The 18709-nt window shown below is 41.7% G+C and overlaps 1 protein-coding gene across 6 annotated transcripts in view; it reads right to left on the reverse strand.

Annotated features, from left to right (window-relative positions):
* Window positions 1–18709, reverse strand: part of LOC139749153 (sphingosine kinase 1-like) — a 148470-nt gene that overhangs the window by 34771 nt on the left and 94990 nt on the right. For all 6 annotated transcript variants that reach the window (XR_011712894.1, XR_011712893.1, XR_011712895.1 and 3 more), the window contains exons 6-7: window positions 12123–12298; window positions 10619–10868 (exon numbers count right to left, since the gene is read on the reverse strand). Coding sequence is in view for 3 of the 6 variants with exons in the window: in XM_071662822.1 (XP_071518923.1) it covers window positions 10619–10868; window positions 12123–12298 (426 nt within the window). In the remaining 3 variants the exon portion in view is untranslated. The remainder of the gene's footprint in view (window positions 1–10618; window positions 10869–12122; window positions 12299–18709) is intronic.

The raw sequence follows: 18709 nt of genomic DNA on the forward strand, positions 1-18709 counted from the left end.
AAGACAACAAAGGCCACATTCGTTCACACTTAGTCTCTGGCTGTCATGTATAATGCACCAAAACCACAGCTCACTTCCCACATCCAGGCCCCACAAAACTTTCTATGGTTTACCCCAGATGCTTCACATGCCCTGGTTCTATCCATTGACAGCATGTTGACCTTGGTATACCACATCGCTCCAATTCACTCTATTCCTTGCACACCTTTCACCCTCCTGCATGTTCAGGCCCCGATTGCTCAAAATCTTTTTCACTCCATCTTTCCACCTTCAATTTGGTCTCCCACTTCTCCTTGTTCCCTCCACCTCTGATACACACACACACACATATATATATATATATATATGTGTGTTTTGTTTATGGATGGGGTTGTTAGGGAGGTGAATGCAAGAGTTTTGGAAAGAGGGGCAAGTATGAAGTCTGTTGGGATGAGAGAGCTTGGGAAGTGAGTCTGTTGTTGTTCGCTGATGATACAGCGCTGGTGGCTGATTCATGTGAGAAACTGCAGAAGCTGGTGACTGAGTTTGGTAAAGTGTGTGAAAGAAGAAAGTTAAGAGTAAATGTGAATAAGAGCAAGGTTATTAGGTACAGTAGGGTTGAGGGTCAAGTTAACTGGGAGGTAAGTTTGAATGGAGAAAAACTGGAGGAAGTAAAGTGTTTTAGATATCTGGGAGTGGATCTGGCAGCGGATGGAACCATGGAAGCGGAAGTGGATCATAGGGTGGGGGAGGGGGCGAAAATTCTGGGAGCCTTGAAGAATGTGTGGAAGTCGAGAACATTATCTCAGAAAGCAAAAATGGGTATGTTTGAAGGAATAGTGGTTCCAACAATGTTGTATGGTTGCGAGGCGTGGGCTATGGATAGAGTTGTGCGCAGGAGGATGGATGTGCTGGAAATGAGATGTTTGAGGACAATGTGTGGTGTGAGGTGGTTTGATCGAGTAAGTAACGTAAGGGTAAGAGAGATGTGTGGAAATAAAAAGAGCGTGGTTGAGAGAGCAGAAGAGGGTGTTTTGAAATGGTTTGGGCACATGGAGAGAATGAGTGAGGAAAGATTGACCAAGAGGATATATGTGTCGGAGGTGGAGGGAACGAGGAGAAGTGGGAGACCAAATTGGAGGTGGAAAGATGGAGTGAAAAAGATTTTGTGTGATCGTGGCCTGAACATGAAGGAGGATGAAAGGAGGGCAAGGAATAGAGTGAACTGGATCGATGTGGTATACCGGGGTTGACGTGCTGTCAATGGATTGAATCAGGGCATGTGAAGCGTCTGGGGTAAACCATGGAAAGCTGTGTAGGTATGTATATTTGCATGTGTGGACGTATGTATATACATGTGTATGGGGGTGGGTTGGGCCATTTCTTTCGTCTGTTTCCTTGCGCTACCTCGCAAACGCGGGAGACAGCAAAAAAAAAAAAAAAAAAATATATATATATATATAAAATATAAATTCTCGATTAATATGGGTAAAACTGAAAGTTGATGGAGAGAGGTGGGTGATTATTGGTGCATATGCACCTGGGCATGAGAAGAAAGATCAAGAGAGGCAAGTGTTTTGGGAGCAGCTGAATGAGTGTGTTAGTGGTTTTGATGCATGAGACTGGGTTATAGTGATGGGTGATTTGAATGCAAAGGTGAGTAATGTGGCAGTTGAGGGAATAATTGGTATACATGGGGTGTTCAGTGTTGTAAATGGAAATGGTGAAGAGCTTGTAGATTTATGTGCTGAAAAAGGACTGATGATTGGGAATGCCTGGTTTAAAAAGCGAGATATACATAAGTATACTTATGTAAGTAGGAGAGATGGCCAGAGAGCGTTATTGGATTACGTGTTAATTGACAGGCGTGCGAAAGAGAGACTTTTGGATGTCAATGTGCTGAGAGGTGCAACTGGAGGGATGTCTGATCATTATCTTGTGGAGGCTAAGGTGAAGATCTAGTATGGGTTTTCAGAAAAGAAGAGTGAGTGTTGGGGTGAAGAGGGTGGTGAGAGTAAGTGAGCTTGAGAAGGAGACCTGTGTGAAGAAGTATCAGGAGAGACTGAGTACAGAATGGAAAAAGGTGAGAACAATGGAAGCAAGGGGAGTGGGGGAGGAATGGGATGTATTTAGGGAATCAGTGATGGATTGCGCAAAAGATGCTTGTGGCATGAGAAGAGTGGGAGGTGGGCTGATTAGAAAGGGTAGTGAGTGGTGGGATGAAGAAGTAAGAGTATTAGTGAAAGAGAAGAGAGAGGCATTTGGACGATTTTTGCAGGGAAAAAATGCAATTGAGTGGGAGATGTATAAAAGAAAGAGACAGGAGGTCAAGAGAAAGGTGCAAGAGGTGAAAAAAAGGGCAAATGAGAGTTGGGGTGAGAGAGTATCAGTAAATTTTAGGGAGAATAAAAAGATGTTCTGGAAGGAGGTAAATAAGGTGCGTAAGACAAGGGAGCAAATGGGAACTTCAGTGAAGGGCGTAAATGGGGAGGTGATAACAAGTAGTGGTGATGTGAGAAGGAGATGGAATGAGTATTTTGAAGGTTTGTTGAATGTGTCTGATGACAGAGTGGCAGATATAGGGTGTTTGGGTCGAGGTGGTGTGCAAAGTGAGAGGGTTAGGGAAAATGATTTGGTAAACAGAGAAGAGGTAGTAAAGCTTTGCGGAAGATGAAAGCCGGCAAGGCAGCAGGTTTGGATGGTATTGCAGTGGAATTTATTAAAAAAGGGGGTGACTGTATTGTTGACTGGTTGGTAAGGTTATTTAATGTATGTATGACTCATGGTGAGGTGCCTGAGGATTGGCGGAATGCGTGCATAGTGCCATTGTACAAAGGCAAAGGGGATAAGAGTGAGTGCTCAAATTACAGAGGTATAAGTTTGTTGAGTATTCCTGGTAAATTATATGGGAGGGTATTGATTGAGAGGGTGAAGGCATGTACAGAGCATCAGATTGGGGAAGAGCAGTGTGGTTTCAGAAGTGGTAGAGGATGTGTGGATCAGGTGTTTGCTTTGAAGAATGTATGTGAGAAATACTTAGAAAAGCAAATGGATTTGTATGTAGCATTTATGGATCTGGAGAAGGCATATGATAGAGTTGATAGAGATGCTCTGTGGAAGGTATTAAGAATATATGGTGTGGGAGGCAAGTTGTTAGAAGCAGTGAAAAGTTTTTATCGAGGATGTAAGGCATGTGTACGTGTAGGAAGAGAGGAAAGTGATTGGTTCTCAGTGAATGTAGGTTTGCGGCAGGGGTGTGTGATGTCTCCATGGTTGTTTAATTTGTTTATGGATGGGGTTGTTAGGGAGGTAAATGCAAGAGTTTTGGAAAGAGGGGCAAGTATGAAGTCTGTTGGGGATGAGAGAGCTTGGGAAGTGAGTCAGTTGTTGTTCGCTGATGATACAGCGCTGGTGGCGGATTCATGTGAGAAACTGCAGAAGCTGGTGACGGAGTTTGGTAAAGTGTGTGGAAGAAGAAAGTTAAGAGTAAATGTGAATAAGAGCAAGGTTATTAGGTACAGTAGGGTTGAGGGTCAAGTCAATTGGGAGGTGAGTTTGAATGGTGAAAAACTGGAGGAAGTGAAGTGTTTTAGATATCTGGGAGTGGATCTGTCAGCGGATGGAACCATGGAAGCGGAAGTGGATCATAGGGTGGGGGAGGGGGCGAAAATTCTGGGAGCCTTGAAGAATGTGTGGAAGTCGAGAACATTATCCGGAAAGCAAAAATGGGTATGTTTGAAGGAATAGTAGTTCCAACAATGTTGTATGGTTGCGAGGCGTGGGCTATGGATAGAGTTGTGCGCAGGAGGATGGATGTGCTGGAAATGAGATGTTTGAGGACAATGTGTGGTGTGAGGTGGTTTGATCGAGTAAGTAACGTAAGGGTAAGAGAGATGTGTGGAAATAAAAAGAGCGTGGTTGAGAGAGCAGAAGAGGGTGTTTTGAAGTGGTTTGGGCACATGGAGAGAATGAGTGAGGAAAGATTGACCAAGAGGATATATGTGTCGGAGGTGGAGGGAACGAGGAGAAGAGGGAGACCAAATTGGAGGTGGAAAGATGGAGTGAAAAGGATTTTGTGTGATCGGGGCCTGAACATGCAGGAGGGTGAAAGGAGGGCAAGGAATAGAGTGAAGTGGAGCGATGTGGTATACCGGGGTTGACGTGCTGTCAGTGGATTGAATCAAGGCATGTGAAGCGTCTGGGGTAAACCATGGAAAGCTGTGTAGGTATGTATATTTGCGTGTGTGGATGTGTGTATGTACATGTGTATGGGGGGGGTTGGGCCATTTCTTTCGTCTGTTTCCTTGCGCTACCTCGCTAACGCGGGAGACAGCGACAAAGTAAAAAAAAAAAAAATATATATATATATATATATATATATATATATATATATATATATATATATATATATATATATATATTCATTTGTTTATTTTGCTTTGTTGCTGTCTCCCGCATTAGCGAGGTAGCGCAAGGAAATACACGAAAGAAAGGCCCAACCCACCCACATACACATGTATATACATACACGTCCACACACAGCACATATACATACCTATACATCTCAATGTATACATATATATACACACACAGACATATACATATATACACATGTACATAATTCATACTGTCTGCCTTTATTCATTCTCATCGCCACCCCGCCACACATGGAATAACAACACCCTCCCCCTCATGTGTGCGAGGTAGCGCTAGGAAAAGACAACAAAAGGCCCCATTCATTCACACTCAGTCTGTAGCTGTCATGTAATAATGCACCAAAACCACAGCTCCCTTTCCACATCTGGGCCCCACAGAACCTTCCATGGTTTACCCTAGACGCTTCACATGCCCTGGTTCCATCCATTGACAGCACGTCGACCCCGGTATACCACATCGTTCCAATTCACTCTATTCCATGCACACCTTTCACCCTCCTGCATGTTCAGGCCCCGATCACTCAAAATCTTTTTCACACCATCTTTCCACCTCCAATTTGGTCTCCCACTTCTCCTCGTTCCCTCCACCTCTGACACATATATCCTCTAGTCAATCTTTCCTCACTCATTCTCTCCATGTAACCAAACCATTTCAAAACACCCTCCTCTGCTCTCTTAACCACACTCTTCCTATTACCACACATCTCTCTTACCCTGCTATTACTTACTCGATCAAACCACCTCACACCACATATTGTCCTCAAACATCTCATTTCCAGCACATCCACCCTCCTGCGCACAACTCTATCCATAGCCCACGCCTCGCAACCATACAACATTGTTGGAACCACTGTTCCTTCAAACATACCCATTTTTGCTTTCCGAGATAATGTTTTCGACTTCCACACATTCTTCAAGGCTCCCACAATTTTCGCCCCCTCCCCTACCCTATGATTCACTTCCGCTTCCATGGTTCCATCCGCTGCCAGATCCTCTCCCAGATATCTAAAACACTTCACTTCCTCCAGTTTTTCTCCATTCAAACTTACCTCCCAATTTACTTGACCCTCAACCCTACTGTACCTAATAACCTTACTCTTATTCACATTTACTCTCAACTTTCTTCTTTCACACACTTTACCAAACTCAGTCACTAACTTCTGCAGTTTCTCACATGAATCAGCCACCAGCGCTGTATCATCAGCGAACAACAACTGATTCACTTCCCAAGCTCTCTCATCCACAACAGGCTGCATGCTTGCCCCTCTTTCCGAAACTCTTGCATTCACCTCCCTAACAACCCCATCCATAAACAAATTAAACAACCATGGAGACATCACACACCCCTGCCGCAAACCTACATTCACTGAGAACCAATCACTTTCCTCTCTTCCTACACGTACACATGCCTTACATCCTCGATAAAAACTTTTCGCTGCTTCTAACAACTTGCCTCCCATACCATATATTCTTAATACCTTCCACAGAGCATCTCTATCAACTCTATCATATGCCTTCTCCAAATCCATAAATGCTACATACAAATCCATTTGCTTTTCTAAGTATTTCTCACATACATTCTTCAAAGCAAACACCTGATCCACACATCCTCTACCACTTCTGAAACCACACTGCTCTTCCCCAATCTGATGCTCTGTACATGCCTTCACCCTCTCAATCAATACCCTCCCATATAATTTACCAGGAATACTCAACAAACATATACCTCAGTAATTTGAGCACTCACTCTTATGGAGGCAAGTTTAAAATTTTCAGAGGTTTTTAAAAGAGAGGAAACAATGTTAGGGAGAAAAGGTTGTGAGAGAAAATGAGCTTGGAAAGGGAAAAAAATTTAAAAAATATGTTGAGATCAAGTGTAGAATGTCAAAAAGGGGGAAAGTAAAAAGAAGCAAGGGGAGTTGGCGAGGGAAAAAAGGGGGTATTTAGGGAAGCAGGATGGTGGTGCAAAAGATGCCGGGAAAGTAAAAGATGGGAGGTGGGCCCCCCAAGCCCTTCAACCCCAACCGATGCATTTCTTGCCCCCTTTTCCCAAAATTTTTTTATTTTTTCCCCCTTTATAAAACAAATTAAAAACCCTGGAGACATCATGCATGCTGCAAATCACTTCACTGGGAGCCAACACCCCTTTCTTATCATATAATCCTTGCATCCTTTGGGAAAAAATTTTCCCCTGCTTTGGCAACTTACCCACCCCAATATACTCTTTTAAAACCCTTCCCAAAGATTTTTCAACCCCCTTTTATGCTGTTCCCGATCCTAAAAGCCAATACAAATCCATTGTTTTTTTAAGTATTTTACATACTTCTTCAAAGGGGAAACGCCCGATCCAAAAATCCTTTACCACTTCTGAAACCACATTGCTCTTCCCCAATCTGATGCTCTGTACTTGTCTTCACCCTCTCATTCAATACCCTACCATACAATTTCCCGGGAATATTCAACAGACTTATGCCTCTGTAGTTTGAACACTCGCCTTTATCCCCTCCTGATACCCAGGTGGGTAGTACTGGTAATGTACCTCCCGCGTCATTGGCTGCTTACCAATTGCTTAAAAGAGGATTATACACAAGGATACATATGTAAGTAGAAGAGGTAGTCAAAAGGCATTATTAGATTACCTATTAATTGATAGGCATGTAAGAAAGAGACTTCTGCATGTAAATGTGCTGAGAAGAGCAGCTGGTGGGATGTCTGATCACTGTCTTATGGAGGCGTAGCTGAAGATTTTCAGAGGTTTTCAAAAGAGAGGAAACAATGTTAGGGAGAAGAGAGTAGTGAGAGTAAGTGAGCTTGGAAAGGAGACTTACATTAAGAAATACCTGTTGAGATCAAGTGTAGAATGTCAAAAGGTGAAAGTAAATGAAGCAAGGGGAGTTGGCGAGAAATTGGAGGTATTTAGGGAAGCAGTGATGGCTGATGCAAAAGATGCACGTGGCATGTAAAAGATGGGAGGTGGGCCTCCCAAGCCCTCTCATCCACAACAGACTGCATACTTGCCCCTCTTTCCAAAACTTTTGCATTCACCTCCCTAACATCCCCATCCATAAACAAATTAAACAACCATGGAGACATCATGCACCCTGCTGCAAACTCACATTCACTGGGAGCCAATCACTCTACTCTCTTCCCACTCATATACATGCCTTGCATCCTTGGTAAAAACTTTTCACTGCTTCTGGCAACTTACCTACCACACCATATACTCTTAAGACCTTCCACAAAGCATCTCTTTCAACCCTATTATATGCTGTCTCCAGATCCATAAATGCCACATACAAATCCATCTGTTTTTCTAAGTATTTCTCACATACATTCTTCAAAGCAAACGCCTGATCCACACATCCTTTACCACTTCTGAAACCACATTGCTCTTCCCCAATCTGATGCTCTGTACTTGTCTTCACCCTCTCATTCAATACCCTACCATACAATTTCCCAGGAATATTCAACAGACTTATGCCTCTGTAGTTTGAACACTAGCCTTTATCCCCTCCTGATGCCCAGGTGGGTAGTACTGGTAATGTACCTCCCTGGTCATTGGCTGTCTACCAACTACTTAAAAGAGGATTATACACAAGGATACATATGTAAGTAGAAGAGGTAGTCAAAAGGCATTATTAGATTACCTATTAATTGATAGGCATGTAAGAAAGAGACCTGCATGTAAATGTGTTGAGAAGAGCAGCTGGTGGGATGTCTGATCACTATCTTATGGAGGCATAGCTGAAGATTTTCAGAGGTTTTCAAAAGAGAGGAAACAATGTTAGGGAGAAGAGAGTAGTGAGAGTAAGTGAGCTTGGAAAGGAGACTTACATTAAGAAATACCTGTTGAGATCGAGTGTAGAATGGCAAAAGGTGAAAGTATATAAAGCAAGAGGAGTTGGTGAGAAATTGGAGGTATTTAGGGAAGCAGTGATGGCTGGTGCAAAAGATGCACGTGGCATGTAAAAGATGGGAGGTGGGCAGATTAGAAAGGGTAGTGAGTGGAGGAATGAAAATGGAAAGTTGCTAGTGAAAGAGAAAAGAGTTGTTTGGCCTGGACTTACAAGGAAGGTGTGCAAATAATTGAGCAATGTGTAAGAGAAAGCAGCATTAGATCAAGAGAATGGTGCAGGGATTGAAAAAGAAGGCAAATGAGAGATGGGGTGAGAGAGTATCAATAAACTTTAGGGAGAACAAAAAGACAAGAGAACAAATTGGAACATTGGTGGGGGGGGACAAAAGGAGAAGTAATATAAGGTAGTAATGAAGTGAAGAAAGGGAGTGAAAATTTTAAAACATTGTTAAATGTATTTGGTGACAGAGGGGTAGATGTAGAGTGTTTTGGTCAGGGTAGTTTGGTGAAGAGAGAAGAGGTAATGAGAGCCTTGCATTAGATGAAATGCAACAAGGTGGCATTTTCTCACTTGAATCATCCACCAGTGCTGTATCATCAGCGAACAACAACTGACTCATTTCCCATGCCCTCTCATCCCCAACAGACTGCATAATCGCCCCTCTCTTCACATCTCTTGCATTTACCTCCCTAACCACCCCATCCATAAACAAATAAAACAACCTTGGAGACATCAAACACCCCTGCTGCAGACTGACCTTCACTTGGAACCATCTACTCTCCTTTCTACATACTTGTATGCACACCTTACACCACTGATAGAAACTTCTCTGCTTCTAGTAGCTTACTTCCTGCACCATATATTCATAATAAGCATATTTATCAATCCATCACATGCCTTCTCCAGTTTTATAAATGACACATAGAAATCCAACATTTTTTCTAAGTATATCTTGCACTTATTCTTAACAGTAAACACCTGATCCATTCGTCATCTACCATTTCTGAAACCACACTGCTCTTCCCAGTCTGATGCTATGTACATGCTTTCACCCTCTCAATCTACTCTCTCCGTACAACTTACCCAGTGTACTTAATAAATTTATGCCTCTATAGTTTGAACACCCATCTGTATCCCCCTTGCCTTTATATTGTGGCACCATACTTGCATTCTGCCAGTCCTCAGGCATTTTCACCATGTTCTATGCATACCAACTGATGAACAACACAATCACCCCCTATCTAAATAAATTTAACTGTTATCCCATCCAAACCTGCCGCCTTGCCAGATTCATCTTCCGTAAAGCTTTCACTGCCTCGTCTCTCTTAACCTAACCATTCTCCCTGACCCTCTCACTTTGCTCACCACCCTGACCAAAACACCCTATATCTGCCACTTTATCATCAAACACATTCAACAAACCTTTAAAATACTCACTCCATCTCCTTCTCACTTCATCATTGCCTGAAATTAGTTCCCCACATGGCCCCTTCACCTGTGTTCCCATTTGTTCTCTTGTCTTAAACCCTTTATTTACCTCCTTCCAAAACATCTTTTTATTCTCCCCAAAATGTAATGATACTCTCTCACCCCAACTCTTGTTTGCCCTGTTTTTCAACCTTGCAACTTTCTCTTGACCTCCTGTCGCTTTCTTTTATGCATCTCCGAATCATTTGCACCCCTTCCTTGTATCATCCATATGCCTCTCTTTTATCTTTCAATAACAACTTTACTTCTTCATCCCACCACTCACTACCCTTTCTAAACTGGGATGGCCTTGATTAGGGCCTCAGTTGCCCTTGCTGTCACAGATGATATAAAAAAATGCATCAGGCAGCTCAGCTGATGAGAAGGCATACTTTTCTACCAAGACAATTACAAAGCACTGATGGGAGTTCCTGGAAGGAATAGGCATTAAAGATACAGAAATAAATGCATGATACAGCTACCATGAGTACAAAAAACTTGACACTTTGCCTGTTGTCTTTGAGCTCATGCACTGTTATAATAAGAGAACAATGCTATCCTGGATAAAGCTACTACAGTATATTAGAGAGAGCAAAATTGATGAAAAGAGAAAACTAGATAACAATTGCTTGGGTGGCACAGACTCATGACAGAAAATATAAGCAACTACTCCAGATAACTTTCCAGTTTAGAGTCTGATTTACTCCCTCAAGATTTTCTTGTCACAGTCACTCTTGGACGTATAGAAAATTTAATATAAGAAGGCTTTCATCATTGTAACAGGATAAACATATAAACATTAATGAAGCTCATCAAATGTGATACTGATTTTCAAGCATGAAAATCACCTAAAAAGCATCAAATTCGCAAATGTCTCACCCTCAATAGTCTCCCAGTCATCAGGCACAGGTTTATCAAGGTCTGGTAAAGAATATCCATTTGTTGTTCTGTAATCTTCATTGTCCCCTTCACTGTCATCTTCAAGTTTTCCTTGTCGACTCTGTTCATCTTTATGTGGATATGCCTGTCTAGAACCATTTTCTGTTTCACAGGACTCTCCTGATGATTTAGAGTCAATCTTAATGAGAGATGAGCTTAGGTCAAGGGATGCACCATTGGGTTTTTCCATCTGGAAAAAATGTAAGGCTCTAAGGATAGCTGTAGTTAATGCTAAACTTCCTCCCTGCATGTGTATCATACGAAATTTTCTTACATCTGTGTCATGCTTCAGAGATACTCATTATAAAATCAAGCTGAAGGGAATTAGTTAAGAAGGAAAGTCACTTTCTATAAAACCATCTTTTTTTGGTCACATTAGCAAATTTTAGGGAAATGAGAATATCAAGCAATTCAGTCTGGAGCTTGGACACCTAAATATTGATTCTGACTTCCTGTTCTAGTTAGGAACCATCACTATGTGTTACAACAACAGGAATACCAGTGGTTTGCTGCAGGGACCCATTTGTATACAGTAAAAGTAAGAGATTGAGTAGTAAGTGAGTTAGTGTGACGAGGGGTATCATATATGACTAAATCTTTGCTCAAGCTGTGATCACATATGGAATCTCTGTTGTAATTTTCACAGCTTAATTTTGTATGTTGTTAACCCCACTTAGCATTCTAGCAAATGCCAGAGCAAGCAGAGGTGCACAAATCAGAAAATGTTTACACAGTGTACATCATTTTAGCTTTTCTGACATTTGCAACACATTGTGGACTAGGGCCAGCTGCAGCTGTGAATGCTCTAAGCCTATCTGTACCCTGATGGCTAAGTGTAGGTAAAACAGCTCTATATAATGACATTTCTTTGCCAATATACCATACTCTCTTTAATATTCAATATGTGATCCATCATTCCACTGAAATTTTCTAGTGACACCTCCTCTTTTCAGAGGAGGTCTGTTGAAAGTTTTTTCTCAGTAGAGACAACAAACCCTAGTATTTCACAAGGATCTGATTCTTGGCTAAATATAGTGAGTATAGTATTGTAACCAGAGGAGTTGATTTTATCATCAGCAAAGCTGAGTAGGTGGTGTTTGGTATTCTTGGGCTTGAACACAAGGAAAGTTTTAATTACAGCAATAATTTAAATAAGATGGGGATCAGTATACCACACTGCAGATAGCAGAGAGTGTGAAGCTCTCTTCCCATATAATATGAATAGGAAGTTAATTATCATTACCATTATTTCATTATCTTCACTTTTACTATATTACCATTATTATCACAGTATTATTGCTGCATTATTGCTACTCATTTTATCATTATTCTAAACCTAAAATATCTTGAGAGCGACATTACTTATCCAAGAAAGCCCCATCTATACCAAATATGATTACTGTAATTATAGAATATGATACTTTAATTATAGAATAAACCATACCTCAGGACTGAAACTCTGACTCCTAGAGAGAGAGTCAGGATGGGCTTCTGATGCAGCTTCTGGTTCCTCTTGAACTGTCATTGATCGTTCCAGGGGAGATATAACTTTGAGGACATGATTAGAGGTCATATCCCGTATACGTCTGAATGATATCGAAGCATGGTATTTACGTAAATCTGTAAAAAATAAAGGTACATTTATGTATAGATTTTTCTTTCAGACTTGTTCGTTATGTCCTGCTTTAAAAATATTATGTCAGGAGTACAAAAAACGGTCTTCATTTGCATGCATCCACTCTCCAGCTGTCACACATAATGCACTGAAACCAAAGCCACCATCCACAGCCAAGCTCCACAGACTGATTCTATGATTCCCCCAGACTGCTTCATGTGCCTCACACATAATGCATTGAAACCAAAGCCACCATCCACAGCCAAGCTCCACAGACTGATTCTGTGATTCCTCCAGACTGCTTCATGTGCCTAAGTTCAGTACACTAACTGCATGTTGCTCTACCATAGACCACATTGCTCCAGTTTTACATAACTGGTTTTCCCATCTATTATAAACAAGGTAGTATCAGGAATGGACAAACAGCATAATCATTTGCTGACATTCATTCTAGAACCATCGTGTATAATGTACCAAAAACAGAGCATATCATTCAAAGCTAAACCCACTGACTATTTCTTGGTTTATCATGACAGCTTCATATATTATGTTTCAGCCAATGGCATCATGCCCCCCCCCACACACGCACGCACGTACGCACGCACGCACACACACACACACAAACACACACACACACACACACACACACACACACACACACTACCCTGATCCAATTCACTCTTTCCCAAACACACCTGTCACACTTTCAAAATATTCTGGCCCCATTACATTAGAGCTTCTTTCACTTTATCTCACTTTATCTACCTATCTATCTGTATTTCTGATGCCTGTTCCAATTGGAACTCCCTCAAAGGGGTGACCTTTAGTGCTTCACCCTTAACAGGCCACTGGCAGAGAGCAACTCCAGTGCAGTGTTTGCAAAGGCTCCAACCTACTACTACTACAACTATCTACTACTGCTGCTATCATTTTGCCAAAATGCAGGGCTAGCGCATAGTGCTCTCAGTGGGAAAATCTAGAGTAACGAAGAATGAGCTGTGTGTTAAGTGTTGTCAGGTGTTGCATATGACTTGAAGAGATCATGTTTTTGGAAAGATTGCCAGTAGTCCAAATGTTAGTGAGGCACAAAGAAAAGACAGCTACCTGGGTCAGAGGAGTGCAACTTGACAACCACTAAAGTGCTGGCTCACCAAGCAGATGTCACTAACCCTCCTCATACCCAGGTGCATAGTACTGGTAATATACTTCCCTGGTTATTAGCTGCCTACCGACCAACCAACTACCTATCTATCTGTATCTCTGACATTCGTTCCCTTCGGGGACTCCTCAAGGGGGTGGCCACAGCAAAAAGTCTCTATATAACTGATGAACTCTAGTGCCACTTCCTAGCCTTTAGTGCCTCACCCTTAACAGGCCACTGGTAAAGGGCAACTCTAATGCAGTATTTTCAGGGGTTCCTACCTAATGTTCTTACTACCTACCTCTACATATTGTGTCTACCTATTATTCCTGCCTATTATTACAACCTACTACTTCTACCTAATGCTTCCAACTAATGCTCCTACCTAAAGCTCCGTTCTGACATTCCTGCCTACTACTTCTATCTATTGCTCCTGCCATTTTGCCAAAATGCAGGGCTAGTGCAGAGTGCTCACTGCAGGAAAATCTAGAGTTGTGAAAAATGATTTGTGAGTTAAGTGTTGTCCAGTGTTATTTTTGACAAGGAGAGATTATACATTTGGACAGAGTACCAGCAGTCTAAATGAGGGTGAGGCAGAAAGAAAAGACAGTTATCTGGGTTGAAGGAGTGCAGCTTAACAACCACTTACGTGCTAGCTAGCAGTAAACATACCTCCCTGGTCGGTCGCTGCCTACTAACTCTTACTTACCATGTACTACCTACCAACTCCATCCCTCTTATATCCTTTTTGGTCTCCCCCTTTCCCTTCCTCTTCCTATTTCTCACACACAGATCTTCTTGGTCAGTCTTTCTGTGCTCATCCTGTCAATAGTCTGTACCATTTAAGCATAAACATGTTATCTCTCAAACATTTTGTGTTTACTACCACACCTATCTTTTACATTGTCATTACTTCCAAGATCAACCTACTTCACATCACACAATACTCTCAAACATTTCATTTCGAATTCGTCAACTCTCCTCTGTTCTTTTGCATTTGGGGCACAAGAACAACATAAGTCAACCACATAGCCACCTTTTCACTAAAACACATTAACCTCTCCTTCAATACAGAAGGTAGTAGGTGGTAGGCAGGCAGTAACCAGGGACAACCACTGCCTAGGTTTTGTGAGACAGAGGGAGTGAGAGCAGCACAGAGCTGTCACTGAAGTGGCACTTCCGATGAAAAAAGATCTAGGGGACTGTGTGAGAGTGTAAAAAAGTGAGCTCAAGATTCACATGTGTTAGAATGAGAATAAATAACAAAAGTTAGTGACTCTTATTGCTCCTGGTAGTGGGAGTGATGAAGAGGAGAGGGATGCATTTTGAGAGGGGCTGAGTCTGAGCCTCAGCCATTCTGCTGTAAAGAATCTTTACTTGGTGCCAGGGAATTGGAATGCAAGGGTAGACAATGAGGCAGTTGAGGGTATAATTGGGGCCATGGGATACCCAGTGAAAATGAAAATGTGCAAAAACTTGTATAATGAAAGAGGATAGATGACTGACTGTGAATACTTTATTCAAAAGGTGCTTATGCAAGTATACATGGGTGAGTAGGGTTGGGGTTGATGGGCATTATTGGATTATGTGTTCATGACAGGCATACAAAAGAGAGATTGTTGGATGTGAACATGCTGAAAAGGGCAGAGGGTCAGATGCCTGATCAGTGGTGAAAGTAAGAATGAAAATTTTTGTGATATTAGGTAAAGATTGAATGATGTATGTGAAAGAAGTGATGAAAGTGAGTGAGCATGGAAAAGAGATCTGTAAGCAGAAATATGGAACTGTAAGCAGAAATATCAAGAAAGTTTGAATGAAGAGGTGAGAGCAAATGAAACATGGAGAGCGGGAGAGGAGTGGAGGACATTTAGGGAAACTTCTCGTGTATGCAGGTGATGTTGGTGGTACATATAAGGTAGGCATATGGAAAAGGGTAGGGAATGAAGGGATGAGGAAGATAAATTACTAATGAAAGAGAAAAGAGGAGTGAAAAGACAGTATTTGTAGGGAGAGTGCAAATGAGTAGGAAGTGTACAAGAGAAAGTAGCAGAAGGTCAAGAGAAAGGCAAAAAGAGCTGAAAAAGAAGGCAGAGGACAAAATGGATGAGATAATACTGATGAATCTCCAGAGGAAGAAAACATTTTGGAAGGAGGTAAGTAATGCTAGGGAAAGCAAGGGTACAAGTGGGAGTGATAGTGAGGGAGGTAAATGGGGTTATCATAACAGACAAAGAAGAGGTGAAAAAGAAGAGTGGGTATTTCAAAGGAATGGTGATTGTAGTACATGATGGGGAAGCTGATGTTGTGTGCTTGGGATAAGGTGGCAAGTGGTCTTGTGAAAAGAGAGGAGGTAGTGAAAGCCTTACATAAGATAAAGTTTGGTTAAGCTGCAAGATAGTATGGGATTGCAGTTAGGTTTCTCTGAAAGGTAGGATGACATTGATTGGTTGGTTAGACTATTCATCACATATAAAGGCATGAAGGACAAAAGAGGGTGGTTGAATTACAAAGCTATAAATCTTTTGAATGTCCCTGGTGAGGTGCATAGGAGAGTGGTGGCTGAAAGGGTGGTGGTATGCTCAGAACATCATGCTAGTGAATTGCACTGTGGTTCCAGGAGAGGTAAAGGATATGTGGACCAGGTGTTTGCTTTGAAGATCTTTTGTTTAAAATATTTGGAGAAAGTAAATAAACTGTATGTGGTATTTATAGATCTGGAGAAAGTTTATGATAAGGCATACAGAAGGCCTTGTGGAAGGTGCTTTGAATTTATGGCATAAACTGAAAGGTAAACTGAGCACAGTGAGGAGTTTTTACCAGGCAGTAAGGCATGTGTACAAGCAGCAGAAAAGGAGGCTAAATGGTTCTCTGAGAGGGTAGGTCCGTGCCAAGGATATGTGATGTAACCATAGTTATTTAATGTACTTATGAATAGGGTAGTGCTGGATGTGAAAGAAAGGGTCTTAAAGTGAGGGGTAGGTCTACAGTATACAGGGGATGGGGAACATGGAAGGTGAATCAGATGCTGTTTGCAAATGGAAAGGCCCTGGTAACAGACTCAAGAGAAATGCCGAAAGCTGGTGATTATTTGAGGAATTTATGAAAGGAGAAAGTTGACAATGAATGAGAATAAAAATAGGATAAAGAGGTGAGACATGGAGATGAGATAGGAGAGTTTCAGAGTAAGTTTGAATGGGGAGAACCGAAAGGAAGTGGACTGCTTTAGGAACTTGTGATTGGATTTGTCTGTGGATGGTACCATGGGGCTGAAGGGAATCTTAGGATGAGAGAGGGAGCAAATGTACTGAATGCAGTGAAGATTATGTGGAAGGAAAGGTCACTGTCTGTTAGGGAAATGATAGGCATGTTTGAAGTCATACCCAATCATGACAGTGTTGTACAGATATAAGTCTTGGTCCCTGAATGCAAAGGACAAAAGACAATTTTGCCACAGTGCTGAAGGTGCTAAAGGCAATGACACTTCCTCTTTGGTTATCAGACTTTCAAGGAAGAGCTAACATCAATGCAGAACCCTTAACAGGCTCAAAATAATAATCCACTTTAATTATTTCTACTGCAAGCAGCTTCTTCTCAGCTGGATATTTTTTATATGGTTTGGAGGGGGGAGGGACATAGATAAGATGCAGATGATTTAATCCTGATTTTGAGACTTGCTGCATGGAGAAATCTTTAGTAGGGGGGTAGTAAAGAACTTAGATTGCTGATATCCTGGCTTCATGTACTGCTGTGATACATCTGAAGCATTTGAAGAAGAGCTTGCAGAGGCTACAGGCACATTCACTATGCTTCTTAAGTTAGATGAGGCTAGAGCACTAGGAAATGTTGACTTTCCATTGGAAGACACTGAAGTTGATTTTGATGCAACAGGGGGGTGGATTTGGTGGAAGGCTTGCTTTAGATCCTCCAAGAGGTTTGGAAAACTGTGACTATTCTTTTATTGAGCAATTCACTGTAGACATACTAGGCAGGTTAGAGAATGAGAAGAATATGTGGTGTGAAGCCAACTGATCATGTTAGAAATAACAGAGTAAGAGAAATAAGTGGTGTTAAGGAAAGTATCAGTGAGAGAGCAAAACTGGTTAGGACATATGGAGAGAATGCACGATGAAAGGCTGACTAAGAGGACATATGTGTTTGAAGTGGAGAGATAAAGGGAAAGGGGAGATTAAGGAGATGGAAGGATGGAGAGGTAGAAGCTTGGGTCCTGAACATTGAGGAGGGCAAAAGGCATGCATAGAACAGACTGAATTAGACTGATATGGTACACAGGGAGCAAAATGATATCAGTGGACTGAACCAAAGCATATGAAGCAATCTGAAATAGTCTCTAGGTTGGGCTGTGGATGGTGGGCATTGGTTTCATGGCATTATGCATGACACCTAGAGAGTGAATATGTGCAAATGAGGCCACTGCATTACCTGGGGTAGGAGAGAAAGAATGCTACCTTCATATTCCCTGTGTGTCATGGAAGACAAAAGGGGGGCAGGAATAAGAGCTGAAAACCCCCCTACTCATTTCTTATACTTCAGTTTCTAAAAGATGGAACAGAAGTGCTTATCCTCCTCAAAGGCTCAGGATTGGGTGTCTAAATGTGCATGGATGAAATCAAGATGAGAAGAAAGAAGAGATAGGTAGCATGTTTAAGGAAAGAAATATTGATATTCTCGCAGAGTGAAACAAATCTCAAGGGTAAAGGGAAGAATGGCTCGGAGCTATCTTAGAAGTAGAGTCAGGTGTTGACAGGAGGGCAAGAGCCATGGAAAGAGCAGCACTAATGCTGAAGCAGTTGTTGGGAGTGTGTGACAAATGTAGGAAGTGAACTCCAGACAGATGTGGGTAAGAATTAAAGTAATTTTGATATGATGTTAAGAAAAATATTTTTTTCTATGTTGGAGGCTCCAATCATGCACAAAACCTCACATCAAAACCTTATTGGAAATGTAAAGGGGTTAATGAAAGGGAGGAAGAAGTTATGAGGATAGTATATGAGAATTTTGGACGGAGTAAAAATCAGTCTTTTAAAATGTGTCAGGTCATAGTTACTAAAAAAGACATAATAGGGTAGAGTGTTCCAAAGCTTCAAGGTGTAGAGATAGAGTCATCAAAACAGCCCACCCATGTGTTGCCAACTCCCACACAGTAATCATGTGCCATAACAGCTTGCTGCGTACTGTATGGTGGGGGCGCACAAGCAACCAGCTTTCAGGAGCAAAAACCAAAAAATACCTACAGGATAGGGAAAGTGAACCAACA

Source organism: Panulirus ornatus, chromosome 1, assembly GCF_036320965.1.
Source record: "Panulirus ornatus isolate Po-2019 chromosome 1, ASM3632096v1, whole genome shotgun sequence".
Lineage (NCBI taxonomy): Eukaryota > Metazoa > Arthropoda > Malacostraca > Decapoda > Palinuridae > Panulirus > Panulirus ornatus.